The 22234-nt window shown below is 42.9% G+C and overlaps 1 protein-coding gene across 1 annotated transcript in view; it reads right to left on the bottom strand.

Moving 5' to 3' along the window:
- LOC126249637 (angiotensin-converting enzyme-like) overlaps positions 1-22234 on the bottom strand; it is a 274120-nt gene that overhangs the window by 159946 nt on the left and 91940 nt on the right. The window contains exon 3 of the mRNA XM_049951314.1: positions 13470-13794. Within this exon, the coding sequence (XP_049807271.1) occupies positions 13470-13794 (325 nt within the window). The remainder of the gene's footprint in view (positions 1-13469; positions 13795-22234) is intronic.

Here is a 22234-nt window from a genome sequence, read left to right on the forward strand (position 1 = left end):
CACCGATCCGGAAGCCACGCTTCCACCGCTCATCGCCTCTACCGACGACCAGGACTTCGTCCCTGTGGGTACTGGCTACGTAATCGCCATTTCTGTTGTAGTCTTGAGATTTTCACTTCTATTGCATGAGTACACTTCGTCCTCAGACTATACTAATTGAGTTCGTGTCCAATAAACAATATTACTTAAAGCGTGCCAGTCTGTTAGTGCCTTAGTCCCCCAATCGGCAGGACAGTTCAATAACTGACGGCATATCTCAGGATCGTGATCTCCGTTGGGTAATTTATGGGAAAGACCGTCTGGGTGACTACTTTTATTAATTTATATTATATTCATTCATTTATTTATTTATTATTAATCGATCTGACTAGCAAGTCTTCTTCACATCTGGTACTGAAAGATACAGATCTTTGGCAGTGGGATTTACCACTAAGTACCAGTCAATGTGGCTTTCACTTACATATAATAAAGAAGTTACTGTTTATTATGTAGAGTGTCAACTGGCAGTGTCCGCACCCAATGTAGTCTTTTCGGACGAGTCCTGGTTCCATGTACAGCATCAAGATAGTCGTATCCGTGTGTGGATGCTTCGAGGAGAACAAAAGTTACACGACTGGATTGGATTCGTCATCGTCAGACTGTCCAGGGTGTTTTGGGTACGCAACACGATGACTTCCGGTTCGGATAGATTGTAATTTGGAGAGCAACCATTACATTTCCGCCGTGTTATGGTGGTGGTTTGCCTTATCTTCGATGTCTCTGTGACGTTATCTTTCAGCAAGATAACGCAAGACTACATATTGCCTCTATTGTCCTGACATACCTCAATACAGAAGGAATTTGACTGGTCTGCACTTTCGCCGGGTCTCTCACTCATTGAAAACATACGGTCATGGGTGCCGAGAGAGTGGCACACCACCACTCGCCAACCACGAATGATGAACCTGTCAGCCAAGCTCAGTTCTATTACATGTTAAGCTGGGTTATTTCCATTGTTGCAGCCATAGGTGGCCGCACAGTGTACTAGACTTCACAGCCTGTATATCCCCAAATCACCTAAAGATTTAATAATGTATTCTCCCTACTATTCTGTATACGTGTAGCAAGTAAAATTTGCTATCCTTCCACGTATTGCAATTTTAATTACGAGCAGTGTACACAGCGAACAGGAACAGTGCTGGAACCTTCTGAAGGGGTACCGCAGAAGTTAGTTTTACATCCGACTATTTCCTCCTGGTAACAGCGACGTGTGAACTGCAAATTCCCTGAACTCATATTCTGTTCGTTAGGCGGTAGTACAGAACAGTATGAAATGCCTTCCACACGTCAAGGAACGTGGTATGAACCTGGTTATCACTATCTGCAACCCTCTAGGGCTCGTGGACGAACAGAGCAAGCTGCGTTTCGCGAGACTAATGTTGCCATTCCTGATAAAGGCGGTGACAAACTAGGACATACAATATTGTATAATTCCATATCTATAAGGCTATAATAAGTTCAACGGTTTGACGAACCTTCTTCAAAATGGAAATTGTATTTTTCTTTTTTCAGCCGCTTCGGACAATTCGTTACCCCAGCGACCAAGGATCAGCTGTTAATGGAACAGGAGCAAATTATTTTGGAGTACTGCATTATGCAGAATGAAAAGAAAGGAACGACTCCATCGTCAGCGACTACTACTCAAAGGTGTCTTTGTACAATAGCTTGCATTACAGTAACTAGAATACTTTAGTTTGCCTGCGAAATGAAATATTCGCTAAAAAAATTCTGGTCGCATATTTAGAGCAGATTAGTTGATTTACTTGTGACTATTGCATTGTGTGAACAAGGAACTGAATTGCATGTAAGTCTCCCACGCAATGCAACGAATAATACGACCGACATTAAATGTATGGTGTAAGGAGAAAATGCATGTCTGTACGGGGAATAACTAGAAACCCGACGAAGAGATGTGAATGATGGCACTGGGAGCAGCACAGTGCTTCGTTCTGCTCCGGAGGCAAGCAGATCAAGCTACAGGGTGACAATTATTGAGCTACATGCAATAAAATCGTCATAACTTCTGAACGATTTGCGTTACGACGTTCAAACTGCAAGGTTCGCAGTGGGCCATTATTTGTATTTGTATGCGCATGCATGGTTTGGTTTAGCGACGAAGCCCACTTTCATTTGGATGGGTTCCTCACTAAGCAAAACTGGCGCATTTTGGGGACTTAGAAACCGCATTTCGCGATAGAGAGGTTTCTTCATCCTCAGTGGGGGACTGTGTGGTGTGCAATGTCCAGTCACGGAACAATCGTTGCGATATTCCTTAAAACGCGACTACTAAGCGCTGCGTGAAGATTTTCGAAGATGATTTCATCCTCATTATCCAAAGTCAGCCTGATTTCCACAAAATGTGGTTCATGCAATACAAACCTTGACCCATCGAAGCAAGAGAGTGTTTGATGTCCTGGAGGAGCACTTTGGAGACTGCATTCAGGCTCTGGGGTAACCAGAGCTCGCTGGCATAGTACTCGATTGGCCGCCATATTCTCCGGATCTGAACACATGCGACCCCTTTTTGAGGGGGCTGTATTAAAGACAATGTATTTAGAAATAACCCCAAAACAACTTCTGAGCAGAAAACAGCCATTTAGGAGGTCATCGACAGCATCAGTGTTCCGACACTTCAGCGGGCCATGCAGAATTTCGCTATTCGTCTGCGCCACATCTTCGCCATAGGTGGTAGGCGTATCGAGCATGTCATAACCTAAATCCAAATATCTGTAGTGACGTTTACATGTTGAATAAAGTGTGTTCACGCCGTAGTTTGTAACTACTTTATATTTTTTCATATAGTTCAATAATTGTCACCCTGTATAAGTTGACAAAGGCAAGTACAGTATCGGTCGTTGCCGGAGCTAAGCCCAGTCGTGTGATAAGGTACTCTGCATCCATGTGCGGGGAGCTGTGTACTGCTCTTTTCCAGGGGAAATACAGAAATCGACAGGAGAATATAGTGTACCATAGACCTTTGCTGCCCAATGACTAAGAGGTCATTAGCAAAGTAGCACAAGCGTGGATTTGACGAAGTTGGAGAAGGAATTTGGCGGCTCTCTTTCCAAAGGAATCACTCCGTCTGTCAGTTTAAATGGCTCACGAAAACCACGAAAATCAAGATTTGGAGCGGAGGACTATGATTTGAAATGACTCACGAAAATGAGTCCAGTTCCTTAGCTGCTGCGTCAATCTCTTCGATTTTTCCACGTGGTGAAGAATAGAATTTCGGCAGCCCATCCAGAAATGAAAGATAATAAAAAGTCATGAAAAATGCATAATGTAAGTGTCTATGGATTATCTGGATGAATGTGTAGTGAGACAGCTATCTGTCTGTATATCGAATAGCATAAGCGTATACCAACTCCGTGGAAACTTTTACAACTTCTGCCGCATGGAGCTGGATTTCATGGATAAGGAAAAGAGCAATGAATAAGTCAATTTATTTAGTGCAATTGCTCTGTAATGGGCACCAAAATACACGATTTTTAAACTGCGAACAGATGAACGAAGTAGTCTGATTGGACTTTTACGATGAAATAAGGCAACACACTTCAGGCAACCACCGTTTCTCCTTGTAGGAAATGCAGTCATGCGTTAGTCGACGAAGAGCTCTGCCCAGGAAACAATGCGCAATGCTGTTGCTGATTAAGAGTGGCAGTCAAAGTTTACATCCACATCTACATCGTACTTCGAAATCCAGCTAATGGTGTGTGGCGGAGGTTACTATCTGATCCCTCCATCCCTGTTCCACTCGCGAATAGTGCATAGGAGGAATGATTGTCGGTAAGCCTCTGTATTGGCTCTAATTTCACGAATTTTCTCCTCCTGGTCAATAAGCGAGATGTATGGGGGGGGGGGGGGGGGAGAGTTATATGTTGTCCGACTCCTCCTGAAAAGTGTTGTCCCCAAATTTCAATAGTAAATCTCTCCGTGACACACAACGCCTCACTTGTAATGTCTGCCAGTAGAGTTCGCTTAGTATGTTCGTAACGCTCTCTGAAGAGCTGAAGAGGGGCAGCAGCCTTTTCAGTAGTTGCAGGGGCAACAGTCTGGATGATTGACTGATCTGGCCTTGTAACATTAACCAAAACGGCCTTGCTGTGCTGGTACTGCGAACGGCTGAAAGCAAGGGGAAACTACAGCCGTAATTTTTCCCGAGGACATGCAGCTTTACTGTATGATTAAATGATGATGGCGTCCTCTTGGGTAAAATATTCCGGAGGTAAAATAGTCCCCCATTCGGATCTCCGGGCGGGGTCTACTCAAGAGGACGTCGTTATCAGGAGAAAGAAAACTGGCGTTCTACGGATCGGAGCGTGGAATGTCAGATCCCTTAATCGGGCAGGTAGGTTAGAAAATTTAAAAAGGGAAATGGATAGGTTAAAGTTAGATATAGTGGGAATTAGTGAAGTTCGGTGGCAGGAGGAACAAGACTTTTGGTCAGGTGATTACAGGGTTATAAATACAAAATCAAATAGGGGTAATGCAGGAGTAGGTTTAATAATGAATAAAAAAATAGGAGTGCGGGTTAGCTACTACAAACAGCATAGTGAACGCCTTATTGTGGCAAAGATAGACACAAAGCCCATGCCTACTACAGTAGTACAAGTTTATATGCCAACTAGCTCTGCAGATGAAGAAGAAATTGATAAAATGTATGACGAGATAAAAGAAATTATTGAGGTAGTGAAGGGAGACGAAAATTTAATAGTCATGGGTGACTGGAATTCGTCAGTAGGAAAAGGGAGAGAAGGAAACATAGTAGGTGAATATGGATTGGGGGGAAGAAATGAAAGAGGAAGCCGCCTAGTAGAATTTTGCACAGAGCATAACCTAATCATAGCTAACACTTCGTTCAAGAATCATAAAAGAAGGTTGTATACCTGGAAGAATCCTGGATATACTAAAAGGTATCAGATAGATTATATAATGGTAAGACAGAGATTTAGGAACCAGGTTTTAAATTGTAAGACATTTCCAGGGGCAGATGTGGATTCTGACCACAATCTATTGGTTATGAACTGCAGATTGAAACTGAAGAAACTGCAAAAAGGTGGGAATTTAAGGATATGGGACCTGGATAAACTGAAAGAACCAGAGGTTGTAGAGAGTTTGAGGGAGAGCATAAGGGAACAATTGACAGGAATGGGGGAAAGAAATGCAGTAGAAGAAGAATGGGTAGCTCTGAGGGATGAAGTAGTGAAGGCAGCAGAGGATCAAGTAGGTAAAATGACGAGGGCTAATAGAAATCCTTGGGTAACAGAAGAAATATTGAATTTAATTGATGAAAGGAGAAAATATAAGAATGCAGTAAATGAAGCAGGCAAAAGGGAATACAAACGTCTCAAAAATGAAATCGACAGGAAGTGCAAAATGGCTAAGCAGGGATGGCTAGAGCACAAATGTAAGGATGTAGAGGCTTGTCTCACTAGGGGTAAGATAGATACTGCCTACAGGAAAATTAAAGAGACCTTTGGAGAGAAGAGAACCACTTGTATGAATATCAAGAGCTCAGATGGCAACCCAGTTCTAAGCAAAGAAGGGAAGGCAGAAAGGTGGAAGGAGTATATAGAGGGTTTATACAAGGGCGAAGTACTTGAGGACAATATTATGGAAATGGAAGAGGATGTAGATGAAGACGAAATGGGAGATAAGATACTGCGTGAAGAGTTTGACAGAGCACTGAAAGACCTGAGTCGAAACAAGGCCCCGGGAGTAGACAACATTCCATTAGAACTACTGATGGCATTGGGAGAGCCAGTCATGACAAAACTCTACCATCTGGTGAGCAAGATGTATGAGACAAGCGAAATACCCTCAGACTTCAAGAAGAATATAATAATTCCAATCCCAAAGAAAGCAGGTGTTGACAGATGTGAAAATTACCGAACTATCAGTTTAATAAGTCACAGCTGCAAAATACTAACGCGAATTCTTTACAGACGAATGGAAAAACTGGTAGAAGCGGACCTCAGGGAAGATAAGTTTGGATTCCGTAGAAATGTTGGAACACGTGAGGCAATACTAACCTTACGACTTATCTTAGAAGAAAGATTAAGAAAAGGCAAACCTACGTTTCTAACATTTGTAGACTTAGAGAAAGCTTTTGACAATGTTAACTGGAATACTCTCTTTCAAATTCTGAAGGTGGCAGGGGTAAAATACAGGGAGCGAAAGGCTATTTCCAATTTGTACAGAAACCAGATGGCAGTTGTAAGAGTCGAGGGGCATGAAATGGAAGCAGTGGTTGGGAAAGGAGTGAGACAGGGTTGTAGCCTCTCCCCGGTGTTATTCAATCTGTATATTGAGAAAGCAGTAAAGGAAACAAAAGAAAATTCGGAGTAGGCATTAAAATTCATGGAGAAGAAGTAAAAACTTTGAGGTTCGCCGATGACATTGTAGTTCTGTCAGAGACAGCAAAAGACTTGGAAGAGCAGTTGAACGGAATGGACAGTGTCTTGAAAGGAGGATATAAGATGAACATCAACAAAAGCAAAACGAGGATAATGGAATGTAGTCAAATTAAATCGGGTGATGCTGAGGGAATTAGATTAGTAAATGAGACACTTAAAGTAGTAAAGGAGTTTTGCTATTTAGGGAGTAAAATTACTGATGATGGTCGAAGTAGAGAGGATATAAAATGTAGACTGGCAATGGCAAGGAAATCGTTTCTAAAGAAGAGAAATTTGTTAACATCGAGTATAGATTTAAGTGCCAGGAAGTCGTTTCTGAAAGTATTTGTATGGAGTATAGCCATGTATGGAAGTGAAACATGGACGATAACTAGTGTGGACAAGAAGAGAATAGAAGCTTTCGAAATGTGGTGCTACAGAAGAATGCTGAAGATGAGGTGGGTAGATCACGTAACTAATGAGGAGGTATTGAATAGGATTGGGGAGAAGAGTAGTTTGTGGCACAACTTGACTAGAAGAAGGGATCGGTTGGTAGGACATGTTTTGAGGCATCAAGGGATCACAAATTTAGCATTGGAGGGCAGCGTGGAGGGAGACCAAGAGATGAATACACTAAGCAGATTCAGAAGGATGTGGGTTGCAGTAGGTACTGGGAGATGAAGAAGCTTGCACAGGATAGAGTAGCATGGAGAGCTGCATCAAACCAGTCTCAGGACTGAAGACCACAACAACAACAACAACGCTCTCTCGCCGGCTAAACGATCCCGTGACGAAACGCGCTGCTCTTCGTTGGATCACCTCTATCTCCTCTATCAGCCCTACCTGATAGGGATCCCAGATAGTTGAACAATACTCAAATAGTCGGCCGTAAAAGCGCCTTATAAGCCACCTCTTTCGTGGATGAGTTATATTTCCTCAAGATTCTTCCGATGAATCTGAGTCTGGTATCAGCTTTTCCCACTATCTGTTTTATGTAGTCATTCCACTTGAGGTCGCTCTCGATAGTTACGCCTAGATATTTCACGGGAGACGCTGCTCCAGCTGTTTGTCACCAATAGTGCAGCTGTACAGTAGTGGATTTCTTTTCCTATGTATGCGCAATATGTTACACTTATTTTCGTTCAGGGTCAACTGCCAGAGCCTGCACCATTCATCAGTTCTCTGCAGGTCGTTCTGCAGATTCTTACTATCTTCTGGCGTAGTTGCTTTCGTGTAGACAACTGCATCATCTGCGAGTAGCCTTAAAGAGCATCCGACGCTTTCTACTAAATCATGTTGTAAACGGCAATGGTCCTATCATCTTCCCTGTGGCACTCCGGATATTGCCTTTACATCTGTCGATTTTGTTCCGTTAAGAGCGACGTGTTGAGTTCTATCTGCAAAAAAGTCTTGAATCCAATTGCAAGTCTGCTCCGATACTCCGTCAGCTCGTATTTTTTTCATTAAACGGCAATGTGGGACCGCTTCAAATGCCTTACTGAAATCAAGGAACACGACATCGACCTGAGCGTCGTTGCCCACTGCGCTGTGGATCTCATGGAGGAGCAGAACGAACTGGATTTCGCAGGACCTCTGTTTGCGATAACCATGTTGCTTTTTATAGAGGAGATGTTCATTTTCTAAAAACCTCATAATTCTTGAGCATAAAACATGTTCCATAATTCTACAGCAGATTGACGTCAACGATATAGGTCTATACTTGTGTTGACCTGTCTTACGGATCTTTCTTAAAAACTGGAATGATTTGCGCATTATTCCAATCGTTAGGTACCTTTCGTTGCGATCTACGATAAATTACTGCTAGAAGGAAAGCGATTGCAGCTGCTTTTCAATTCCTCGATCGGTTATCACAATATCTGCCATTTCGACGTTGGTACGACGATTGAAAGGAGGGACGGTGTTACGATCTTCCGCGGTGAAACAACTTTGGAAGACCGAATTCTGTATTTCGGCCTTCTTTCTGTTATCTTCAGTTTCAGTGCCGGTGTGGTCGCTGAGAGAGTGAATAGATGATTTTGACCCACTTACTGATTTTACACTCGACCAAAATCTCTTAGGGTTTTTACTCAGGTCCGTTGACAACCCCTTACTCTCATTCTCTCCTCATGCTCATTTTCTCTTCGTTCAGCTTTTGTTTGTCGGCTAGGTTTTTACTTCTGTTGAATCTGAGATGAAGTGTTCTTTGTTTACGGCGCGCTTTTCTAACACGCCTATTAAACCATGGTGAATCTTTCCCATCCCTTAAAACCTTACTCTGAGCTTACTTGTCTAGGGCACATTAAACGATGCCTTTGAATTTTTATCATTTGTTCTCCACATCTTCGTCCTTGTTACCGAATATTCGGTGCTGACTGCTGAGATATTCTGAATTTTGTATCCCGTCACCCTTGCTGAACAAATTTAATAGTCTTAGGAAATGTTATAACCTTCTCCGACAGCAGCTGTGTAATACAGAAGAATTTATTTCTAATCTGCATTCAGGATTTAAGAATTATAGTTTCATGCTATGCTGTCGTGGTTTACGGATTGGTTTTGCACTACGTTCATCATAAAGATGCGTTTCAATGACGGTAACTGCCCCAGTCACCTGTGAATTGTCCGAGTGACTCAACGTCAGAAAATGATTTAAATTTCTTGCGCATTTCGTGTGTATGTTATTACGACCAACAGGTCAGTCTGTACCAGAGACCAAGCAGACTGAAATACAATTGTCACCATTATTTTCACATAATATCTCAGAGTCATTATGGGTTGTTGTATATGGCACGAATAACAGTGTGTTTATTCCTGCAGAGAGCTTCTTAACTTCCTATGTACTGCCAAGCCATAGTGTTATATCTGCATATCACCGAATCTTTACATTATGGAAGTCATCGTGTAACAATATGATTATGTAGCAATTTCACTTCAGGACAAATTAGTATATTTGTACTATTCTACAGCATTTTTTTCCCTGAATAATCTAAAACAATTTTATTTTTTGCCATTGATCATGGTCATCTGTTATCAGCTATTGTGTGCTCTGTATGTCCATATACATGCTCCTAATTGGTCATGTGTGCCATATGCGTAATAAGATGCTCTCTGAACTGTGAGTACATGAAATGCCGATATAAAAGTAAATGAACTGCCGCAGTCATAATTACAGATTAAAAGTAGATCATATTGCAAAAGTTTGTGATGAGTAATTGGCAAGATGTACTTTGACACAAGGTGAAACTACCGTACTTGACTGAATTTCCGCAGGTGGACTGAACGAAGATATTTCTACGATATAGCTGATGGAGATCGTGATATTGACACAGAAATTATTCAATCAGTGAAGTAGTAGAATGCTATTAAGAGTAAACAGGAACAATTTTCTTGCTGTTCTTTCTACTAACATCTTGGAAGCCGATTGAGTAATTATTGACAACTTTCTGGCGAGAGACTGGTGGCGGATGCAAAAATTACAGGAAACCTTTAGGAACGTTTATTCCTTTCGCCACAACTTGTGGGTGTGAAAGTGGATTTCCGTCTATGGGACCAATAGGAACACAAATGAGGAAACGAATGAACTCTGTAAGTTATGATGCTGGCTAACACTAAACACAATATAAAAATGATAGAAACGAATTTTCAAGTGTTCCTTTAATTAATTATTTATCGGTTTACTAAAAGACTTACAAAACAGGTTTTAAGGTTTTTCATCCGTCGCCGTAGCAGCCGAAGCGTCTCGATAAGTCTCACTAGCTGCCTCGTCCCTAATCCAGTGACTTATTAGCCGGCCGAAGTGGCTTTGCGGTTCTAGGCGCTGCAGTCTGGAACCGCGAGACCGCTACGGTCGCAGGTTCGAATCTTGCCTCGGGCATGGATGTGTGTGACGTCCTTAGGTTAGTTAGGTTTAACTAGTTCTAAGTTCTAGGGGACTAATGACCTCAGAAGTTGAGTCCCATAGTGCTCAGAGCCATTTGAACCAGTGACTTATTGCGTAGCGCGGCGCGCGAAACAACAACCACAAGAACAACAACGCGAGGTTCATAAGGTCTCAACTCCACGAACGATTGTCTCCCATTCCATACTACTCAGCACAGTCACTCGGAAACGTTTACTAGTGGAGCTGGATTAACTCTCTGCCTCACTATCCAGTCAGTCTGTGTCGCTATGCTTGTTTAGACTTGCGAGGCAGTGTTGAATTTCTCGCTACTTCAAAGTCAGTAATTAAAACCCTGTAGCTAAACTAATTTCTTTTAGGAAGATCCGACCACCTGATGTACTCATGATGGCCGTCATGTCGACGTTCCGTATCGAATTAAATCAAGTTTTGCTGAGGGGATTAGATTAGGAAACGTGCCACTTAAAGTAGTAGATTAATTTTGTTATATGGGAAGTAAAATAATCATAATGGTCGAAGTAGAGAGGATGCAAAATTTAGAATGACAATTATAAGAAAAGCTTTTCTGGAAAAGAGAAATTTACTAACATTGAATAAAACTTTAAGTGTTTGGAAGTAGTTTTAATGGTATTTGTCTGGAGTATAGTACTGTGTGGAAGTGAAACGTGGGCGATAAACAGTTTAGAAAAGAAGAGAACAGAAGCTTGCGAAATGTGGTGCTATAGAAGAATTATGAAGGTTAAGTGGGTAAAGATCGCGAGACTGATAAGGAGTTGCTGAACAGAACTGTGGAGAAAAGAAATTTGTGGCACAACTAGACTAAAGAATGAACCTGGTTGGTAGGGCACATTATAACACGTCAAGAAATCATCAATTGTGCACTGGAGGGAAGTGTGAGAGGTACAAATTGTAGAGGGAGACCAAGAGAGGAATACTGTAAGCAGGTTCACATGTATAAACTGTAAGTTGCAGTAGTTATTCGGAGACGAAGAGGCTTGTACAGGACAGAGCAACATGGAAAGCTGTGTTAAACCAGTCTTCGGACTGAAGATCACACAACAACAACAACCACAAGAACAACAACGCGAGGTTCATAAGGTCTCAACTCCACGAACGATTGTCTCCCATTCTTCTCGATTGTAATCGAATACGATAAAAGCAAACAGGAGAACTTGGGTGTAATTTTGGACGAGCATCTCAACTGGGCAGAAAATATGTCACCACATGCAGGAAGCCCTTCTTGATGCAATAATTTACCAACAGCCGTATGTATGTAGAAATTTATTTTATGAACTTATTATGTGCTACCAGTTTCGGCATTACATTTATGCAATCTTCAGGCCCCTGTACAATGAGTAGAACAAATGTACTATTATAAAAAATATAGAACATACGTTAACAATTGATAGGTATCATGTTAACTGTGTAAGTGGCTCAGAAAGACATATTGCATATGATTAAAACTATATGTAACATTAGGGCAAATATGCTTCTGCCTATGTCATGCTGTTATAATAGTTTTCACTGTTTTACTCGAATATAGCATGACAGATGAAATTATGTATACGCTATTATTCATAAATCCGTACCACGCGGTTGTAATAGGCCATGCAACACAACAACCCAATGTACTGCATACAATCATACGTCCAGTGGGGGAATTTTTTTTTCGTATGTATGCAGGGCATTATGATCACCTACGTAATAGCCGGTATGTCAACCTTTGGCACGGATAACAGCAGCGACGTGTCGTCTCATTGGAGCAATGAGGTCTTGGTAGGTCGCTGGATGTAGTTGGCACCACATCTGCGCACGCGCGCGCACACACACACACACACACACACACACACACACACATACATACACGTACACACATAAGTCATCTAATTCCCGTAAATTCCTGGAAGGGGGCGATGAGCTCTGACGCCACGTTCGATCACATCCCAGATGTGTTCGAACGGGTTCAGATCTGGAGAGTTAGGGGGGCAGCACATCACCTGGAAGTCACCATTGTGTTCTTCGAACCACTCCATCACACTCCTGTCCTTGCGAAATGGCGCTTTATCTTGTTGAAAAATGCCATTGTCATCGGGAAACTTGATCGTCATGAAGGTTCAAAAATGGTTCAAATGGCTCTGAGCACTATGGGGCTTAACATCGGAGATTATCAGTCCCCTAGAACTTAGAACTACTTAAGCCTAACTAACCTAAGGACATCACACACCTCTATGCCCGAGGCAGGATCCGAACCTGCGACCGTAGTGGTCGCGAGGTTCCAGACTGAAGCGCCTAGAACCGCTCCGCCTAATGCCGGCTGTCATGAAGGGGTGTTCGTGGTGTCCAATCAGTGCACGATACTCCTTGGCCGTCATGGTGCTTTGCACGAGCTCCACTGGACCCACGGATGCCTACGTGAATGTTTCCCAGAGCATAATGGAACCGCTGCCAGCTTGTCTCCATCCCGTAGTACAGGCGATAAGGAGCTGTTCTCTTGGAAGACGACGGATTCGTGCCCTCCCATCGGCATGATGAACAAAGTATCGGGATTCATCAGACCATGCAACGCTCTGCCATTGCGCCAACGTCCAGTGCCTAAGGGCATGTGTCTTTTTCCGTAATAGTTGCTGATTTCGTAGTGTCAACATTGACACATGCATGCGTCGCCGGCTGCGGAGGCCCATCGTTAGGAGTATTTGGTGCACTGTGTATTTAGATACACTTGTACTCTGCCCAGCACTCCTCGAACACCCGACAAGACATGCAGTTTCCGAAATGCTCGTGTGGAACCTCCGGGCCATCACATTATGACGTCTGTCAAAGTCAGGTAGATCACGCGCATTCCCCATTTTACACAAGGAAAACACGATGACTGTGACTACATGTACCGTGGTTGTATCTGACTAACAGTCATTCCTCGCCAGGTGACGCTGCTATCGCCTGTAGGGGATTATATCGCTAGCAGGTCGGTGGCCATAATGTTCTGGCTGATCCTTGTATAACCAGCTTATGGTCATGACTATCACGTAAAACACGTAGAATGCCTGGTTAGACGTAAGAGAGGACCCGATTGAAGCTGAAGAAATACAGTTAAAAGGGTAACAAAACGAATGAGACGGTAAAATTATTTGGGGTGTACTTACGCAGCTTCCTTCGGCGTGAAGTAGGGCCCGCGGCAGAGGATGTGCATCTGACGTCGCTGGCGGGATCGCAAGAACTTGGTCAGGGTGGCAAGCCAGACGTCCACCCTGGCACAGTGTTTCCGCCTCCATTCGGAGCGCATCCCTCCCAGTTTCTGGCCGTAAGCGAGCGCCGCGGTGGAGTCGCCCGGAGGCAGCCGCTGGCCCCTGCAGCACACGCCGTCGCCCGTCGCCTGCCACCACGCCAGCAATGCGTCCTCGGCGTTCAGCACGCGCAGCTCTTCATTGGTTGTTTCCAGCCAGCCCTCCACCAGAAGGTGTACCGTCACTGCAACAGTTCATTCCCGTTTCAGTTAGAAGTCATCTGATATCAGTGCGCGACAACGATTTTTGGATTAAACGCGTATGAAACCGTTTGCACAAATATAAATTTCCTCTCTTCTAAGCTTCCTATAGTCAAGCTTTGAAGTACTTGCACTGCTTTTATCCGGAGACTTCCCCTTCTTACTAAATTAGCTGAATGCCGGGCATTGCCAGGATAAGTATTTATTACAGTTTTCTACTAGTGTATCTCCTGCCTCTCTCTCATCTCGTTCTTTCCCTCTCTCTGCCGACATCCTTCTGCTCCCCACTTTTGTCCATCTGCGCCACCCCCTTTCTCTGCCCACCCTGTCTACCTCCCATTCCCTGTCCATCTCTTCCTGCCACTCTCTCTTCTCGTATCCGCTTCCCCACTTTCCCTGTCCATCTACTTCTCTCCCCTCTAGCCGTTCATCTCCTTCTCTCTCTTTCCATCTACTCTTTCCTTTCTCTGTCCATTGCCTCCTCCCTCTCCCTACGTCCACTCCTCCTATCCCCTTTCTCTCCAAGCTACCAGCTCCACCCCAGTAGGAAGTTGCTGTTCTTACCCCCACAGTATTTCTTTCAACATGATAAGAAATATGTGTACCAAATTTCGTTGAAACCGGTCCATGGATCTTGGAGGAGTTTTTTACCATTACTTTGTCCTCGTATGTACATGTCACATACATTTCACATGTATTTAACATATTGCACAAATATTTGTACACGTACACTGAGGTGACAAGGAGATAGCAGTATGCTCATATACACACGGCGGTAGAATCGCGTACACAAGCTATAACAGCGCAGTGCATTGGTGGAAGTGTCATTTGTACTCAGGTGATTCGTGTGAAAAGCTGTCCGATGTTGTTATGGCGACACGACGGGAATTGGCTCACTTTGAACGCGGAATGGTACTTGTAGCTAGTCCCATGGGACGTTCCATTTCGGAAATCATTAGAGAATTCAATATTCCGAGATCCACAATGCCAAGAATACCAAATTTCAGGTATTACCTCTCACCGCGGACAACGTAACTACCGAGAGCACTGGCGTTTGTGTAGAGTTGTCACTGCTAACAGACACGCTACACTGCATGAAAAAACAGCAGCAATCAATGTGCGACGTACGGCGAACGTATCCATTAGGACAGTGCGACGAAATTTAGCGTTAATGGACTGTAGAAGCAGACAACCGATGCGGATGACTTTGCTAACAGCACGACATCGCATGCAGCGCCTCTCCTGGGCTCATGAGAGTATCGGTTGGATCTTAGACGACTGGAGAACCTGTGGCCTCATTAGATGGGTCCCGATTTCAGTTGTCAAGAACTCGTGGAAGGATTCGAGTCGGGTGCAGACCCCACGGAGCCATGGACCTAAGTTGTCAATAAGGCACCATGCAAGGTTGTAGTAGCTCCATAATGGTGTGGGCTGTGTTTACATGGAATGGACTGGATCCTCTGGTCCAGCTGAACCGATAATTGACTGTAAATGGCTATGTTCGGCTACTTGGAGACCATCTACAGCCATTCACAGACTTAATGTTCCAAACAATGATGGAACTTTTATGCATGACAATCCGCCATGTCACCGGGCAAAAATTGTTTATGATTTGGTTGAAGAACATTCTGGACAGTTCGAATGAATAATTTGACCATTCAAATCGATCGATATGTATACCAGCGAACATTTATGGGACATAATCGAGAGATCAGTCCGTGCACAACGTCCTGCGCTGGCAGCCCTTCGGTTGTTATCTACGGCTACAGACGCAGCTCAGTATTCCTGCCGACGACTTGTTGAGTCCATCCTACGTCGAGTTGCTGCACTACGCTGGGCAAAGGGAAGTCCGACAAGATATGAGGAGGTATCCCATGACTCTTGTCACTTCACTATATTTCACGTGTATCTGTATCTAAATACGCCCTGCAGTTTCGTTTTCACGTAGTTGAAATCTATGACGTCATATTTTCTGAACTATGTTTCGTACAATGATACCATTTTGCTGGTATGTTCAGTGGTATAAGTAAATGCTATCTGTAAAACGTGTCGTGAATAAAGTTAGTAGTGAAGTAATAAATCAAAACGTCATGCCTGATTTGGCAGTTTAACTGCATCAACGGCGAAAAATATGCAGTAAACGCTAAACTATTTTCCTTTCTTCATTTTGTGGGGATTATCAAGGAGAAAAAGTTCCATAAAGGTTTCAAATTATGTGTAAAGTTTGTTGCAGGTAATTAGGTGCTCCCATTTTCAGATACTAGATGAATATAATGTGGCTATTTGAGCGTCTTGAGTGATGCCACTTTTTCATCCCCACCCCCTCTCATCCCTTTGATAGGTAGGTGGTTCTTATCACCACAACGATTCTTTCCACACAGTAAGGGATGTGTGTATCAAGTTTGGTTGAAATTGGTCCTACGGTTAGTGGGAGATGTGGAACATATATACGTATACAGGGTGGTCAGAAACAGATTGAAAAGCTTGTAAGGGTATTGCATCGTAGGTAGTGCTGAGAAATAATTGTTAAGAAAAAATTTCATGTATTGCACCTGATCCCGAGTTAATTAGCATTGAAGCTAACCAATCAGGCCGTTGCGCGCAAATTCAAGCGGCCTGACAGAGACGGTGTCGCTGGACGTGTTCTTCGTCTGGTTTCCTAAAACCGAAGAAGAGAGGTATACAAAGACTGGACATGAGCCGATAGTAAGAATGGAAACTGAGCCAAAGGCTAAACAGTCTCGTGCTCTGTCATCCACGCTAAGGGAGCAACTGACTCTAATTGTATCCGGCAGGCCACATGAATTTGCGCGCGCTAAGGCCTCATTGGCTAACTTGAGTGCTCATTAACTCGGAAACGATGGAATGTATCGAATTTATTCCTTAACATTATTTATTAACACAAGCTACCCTGAAACACCCTTACAAGTTTTTCAGGCTGTTTCTGACCGCCCTTTATACATGCATGCCTATGTGCATACATACATACATCTATACATATATATATTTTCATAACAAAGTGGTTCAAATTACACTGCGCACTATAGGACTTAACTTCTGAGGTCATCAGTCCCCTAGAACTTAGAACTATTTAAACCTAACTAACCTAAGGACATCACACACATCCATGCCCGAGGCAGGATTCGAACCTGAGACCGTAGAGACACCCCGGCCGGCATTTTCATAACATGTATGGATTTAGTACTCCTTGAGTACTCAGGATGTGTCGTATCAAAATACCACTAAAGTTTGTTATGCCATAAAGCTCTTTTTCCCGAAATTAAATGCCGTGCCTCTTCGTTTGTTATCCTACCCACCCGTCAGTTTTCGTCTGCAGAACCACTTTTCAGAAGTTTCTATTTTCTTCTGGCTTATTCTGCATTTCATCCACGTTTCACCTCCATATAATTCAGTCCTCACAAGGGATGTGTTTCTCATCGTTAAGGGTGCCAGTCGTGGTTTAAATTGTGGCTGGTGCATTGTTACAAAAGATCTCGTGATTTTAGACCGTAGCATTCTTCAGCGGAAGTTATCCGCTGTATCTGGGTTGCAAATCGCACATGCCCTTACCACGCTCTAGCGGAGAAGTGAGCAAACTGCTTCTGAATTGGAGCTGACATTTGCTGGACGTGGCCTAGTGATCTGAAGGGTGTGAGAGACAATTAAAAGAAACCGAAGAACCAAACAAAAGGATTCCTTCTTCACGAATTCTACTGAGTAATCACGAGCGCCTAGTTTTCTGCACTAGGTCTACATCAACAGAAGAGAAGTTCGAGACATCTATTCAAGAACGTAGGGATCGTTTCTTACAAGTAGTAGCGAAAAAGTGACAAGTTATCGATTTAAGATAACTACATGAAACGCATGAGGTAGCAGATAGTGAGACTGTTATACCATTCACAAATTTTTTCATATTCGTTTCTTGTTTAACATTTCCTGGCATACAGTATCCTCTGCGTCTATCTTTTGTGCTTTTCTCAGTCGCTAATTTATTTTCACTTGGAAAAATTTTACCCACCTGTCTTTCCACAATTTTATCATACTTTTCCTTCAACTAGCTTTAACTCGAGTAATTGTAATATTTAACACAACATGAATTAGCCATTCCATTTTCAAACTTCTTTCTAAAAACGAAACAGTGTCCTTATGAACGTTATTTGCATCTGTTAGGTCATTGTGTACCAGGTATTTGTCTTAATTTACTAAGTGTATACACAGAGCTGCCCTGCAAATGGCGGCTTCAGTTTGGGAACGCTACATAATCCGCCTTGAGCGGTATGGTCATTTTTAGTAAGTCTATGATTGAAACACGTATTTCAACCCTTGCCCATATACTGGTCATGTTGTTCTGCCTGTATGATACACAGATAAAAACTTCAACATTGTTTTGAATAGTCTTCCACATAATATAAAAATTACTTCATCATTTTCACTTTTTAGTAAAACCCAAATGCCATTCTTACTAAATCACTCATTCTATTCCGTAGCAGCATTTTTAAAACATGTGAAATACAAGATTTTAAATAGGAAAATGCAAAATATGTTACTGTAAGTAGTGCCAGCTGTCTTGTAGATAAAGCTAAAAACATCCTTTTATTTACTGCAATACGATGTTATATTTTCTGATGTGAGTGTGATTGTGAACACAGTCATGAACAACGTTTATAAAGAACATACGTATCTCAAAATTTGCAACGTTTATCTGGATGAATGAATAAATAAATACCGAATAGCGAACGAATCAGGCAGTCCTGCAATTCGTTGGTCCATGTTCCATACTTCTTATAAGTTAATAAGAAAGTCTCAGAAACTATTAGAAATAGCGGCGGGGGAGGGGGGGGGGCAAGTTTGCCGCATCTCTGATGTTTTCGAGAAAGCCTCACGCGCTCCCCAGTTCGTTGTCAACGGCAGCGCCTCATGGAGCTCAGCACACGTCTGCAGGGTATAGCTTGGTGAAACCGAATTACCTGAGCTGGAAAGTGGTGAGCAACGTCAGGTCTGGGCATGCTTCAGCGACAACCTTGCGGTGACTCAGTGGGACATTGTACGTCACAGAGAACGGGAAGCTTCGTTTAACCGCCCAAATCGCGAGGGTGGTAAAACCTTTATAGAGGTCTCTAAGTCTCAAGGTATGCGGTGTACCGATGAGATGGATGGTTGTTTAGGCAGAATAGTCTTTAGAAGCAGCCTTTGAAAAACCCGCCGCATTACGGTTGTTAGTCTCACCCAAGCAAGCGGAACTCTGTCTGGATGGACGCTTACTTCCCTAGCTGGTCGTGGGACTTATATGAATCTTAAATCGCTTTCATGTACGCCCAGTGGTTCGGGTGGTCCATTGGGCAATGTTAAGACCCATATCCCAAAGAGACGTCGTGTGGCTTGTCCATGTGAAACGTCTATGAATACTAAAGAGAGGAGTAATAGTAACGGAGCAAATCCTGTGGTAGTTTATTCTTATTAAATTGTTATTAAATAAGAAAAACCTTTGAATAATTGCCAGCTTTCTGTACCCATGAAGGTATAGCAGGAATTGTAGGATAATTTAAATCTATCAAGACGCTGCACTGTGGTGCACTCCTCATCGAAAAACTGAAGGTTTTTTAATCTAACTTATGCTAAGGACAACATACACACCAATGCCCGAGGGAGGACTCGATCTTCCGACGGGGGCAGCCGCGCGAACCGCGACAAGACGCCCCAGACCGCACGGCTATCCCGCGCGGCGCCAGTAACATATACACATGTTGTTACTGTGGACGTGGATTGTTTCCAAGTGAAGTATTTCACGTTATTCTATCTTTAATAGAATAATCTAATATTTTGTATCTGTTATAGTATCCGCTCTGCCACCTCTAGAAGTAAATCTAGGCTTGCTAGGACCCACCACGGTTCCGATGTCAAGGTCTCAAGTGTCTTTTTCGTTCGGCACAACCAGAGTGAATACTTTGTTAAATTCTAAACCAGTTGGAGAATATACTATCAACAGTGAGCTGCACAATGTGCTAAATTGTTGTAAAGGAATTGTAACATGGCAGGACATTATGGATATAGAGACCAAAGAACTCCAACAGGACTGGGAAAGCGAAAGTATCACTGAGGTACGGAATTAAATGAAAATGGTTAATGGTGTGCACGAGATGTAAGTGTTTTTATTGGGCATTCAGTCTACCGATGTTGCCCACAAACCAGTGATTCACTGTAACGCCGCACGAATGTCTCAGTTTCTCCCAACCCCACACAATTCGGAGGAAGTCACTCGACCCATCTCCTATTCTAACGCAAAAACTTTCGTGAAGTCTTTTCCCTCGGCAGTGATGACCTTGATAGCTGACCAGAGCACGTCAACCTGCACTAGTAAATGCAGATGCAAGTCTGCATCGCTAGCCCTGCATCTAAGCCCTCCTGCCACAGAAGTGCTGGTAGTTGCTGAAACTAATGTTGGAAAGTATGGTACGTCCTCATGGCTATCAGTAGAAGAGACCCAGCAAAATTTTTCGGTTAAAACGGTTTTGCTACCGTCCCAACATCCAAGCTGCGAGCGAAAATAGCAGGCCAAAACAATCAGGTCCGAAGCCATCAGATAATCTGATCTTGGTCCTATCTAATGAATCAAACAATGTCCTTATTATGGATGTTATGGACAACGCCATCTGCCTCTCCAAGAGCTCTGACAGCAACACCAGCAGTTGCGAAACGCTTCGTGTTGCTTTGAATACATGGCAGTGCTTTTCATAATTTCCAGGTAGTGTCTGTTTAATAACGATATTAAAAGAAACGTACTTTCTTAGCCTTCATTCGTGTCGTGTATTCTGTAATTTACATTCAAGTATTAACGTCGGACAGCCGCTTGATAGTTACGTGTTGTTTGCATACATTGCAGTGCTTCTCACAATTTCCTGACAGTGTTTAAGCCTATTGTTGTTAAAAATATCGTGCTGTTTGGTTTTCACTCACTTCGTGTCTTCTGATATATAAGACGTAAGTTCAGTGAATATCTGTGTTATCTTTACATTCTGTTGCTTTACGTCAGCCTGTCTTCTAGAAGTTAGCTGCTCAGGTTTCCCTAAGATAGGTTTTCACTAATTCTTACTTTATTGCAGTTTAACTGCGTGGTTAGTGCTTTTTGGTTTAAGCTAAAGGAAACGTCAAGGGTGATAGAGGTGGATCTTGTCGTAGGCTACTTAGTACGAGAGAAACTTGTAGGATTTATGGACTGGTGTTGCAGTGGGGTGAAAGTAGCGGAGAAGCCATTGGAGTATTAGACGAGGTTCTCTCATTGAGTTATACATCACGTAGTCGAGACAAGAGAAGTGAAGATAATGGAGGACAGCTTTTACCTTTCAGGCAAAATTAAAAATGGCCTGTTTTAAATTAGATAGGTCGAAGGAGGGGGGGGGGGGGGAGACAGTTGGAGCGGGTGTAAAAGGTGACAGGTAATAAGCAAAATGTGGAAATCTCAGAAATCGCAATCTCAGATTCCAGTTAGCAATACGTTTGCCTTGTTATCTGAAATATGAGAGAAGCCTCAACCAGTTTTTGAGCAAAAGAGTGCAGCAGACTCGCAGGAACAACAATAAGGTTAGGTCAGTTGAAAATTCAAGTAGGGAGAAAGAAGTACCGCTGCTAGGTAGTAGTCATAGGAATGTTGTAGGCCAAATGCTACAGGAAAATCTATGTGTAGATGTCTAGGTCATAAGCATCGTGGAACCTAGTGCCAAACTTTGCCAGGTGACAGAAAACATAGCGGCTTCGTGCAGAGCTCTTGATGTAGAGGATCAGGTATATACAGTAGGAAGAGTAGGAAACAGCCTGGCTAGCAATTTAGAGTATAGTATTAAAGGTGACCATGAGGAAATAGATGCAGCCACAGCGCACACTTTATGGCGTTTATGGAGTTTTGCAGTGGCAAGACCAACCTTGGGTTACGGCAGGTGTCAGTTGTGTAAACGAAGAACTGAGTAGGTTACTTTGAACTGAAACAATATCTCATATTCGTGCTGTACCTGTTGCTGCAATAGGGAAATGGGGATACACTAATCATGGCCTGCATCTGAACAGCACGAGGAAGGACAGATTAGGTGGGCAAATTACAGGAAGTGTAAGGGGAAGCACAAGATTATAAGACATAATCTTTGTGATTACTGGAGTCAGCGGGGAACACTTTTTGGGTTATGGATAAATAGTCTTGAAGGAAATAAAAATAGAACAGGACCATAAGACATACATAATAGTTTCCATAAAAGTGAAATTGTTTCATCAAAACAGTAGGGAGCCTGAAAAGACTGTAGACGAATTTCTTGTATGTCCTGAAGATGTGGAAAATTCTGAAGTGGTAGATGTTCTATGCCTCTCAACATGTAACGACAGGGATGGAGAAGTAAATATCAAGTATTACATACTAACGTCACTTTCATGTAGAGTTAA

This window comes from Schistocerca nitens, chromosome 3 (genome assembly GCF_023898315.1).
Source record: "Schistocerca nitens isolate TAMUIC-IGC-003100 chromosome 3, iqSchNite1.1, whole genome shotgun sequence".
NCBI lineage: Eukaryota > Metazoa > Arthropoda > Insecta > Orthoptera > Acrididae > Schistocerca > Schistocerca nitens.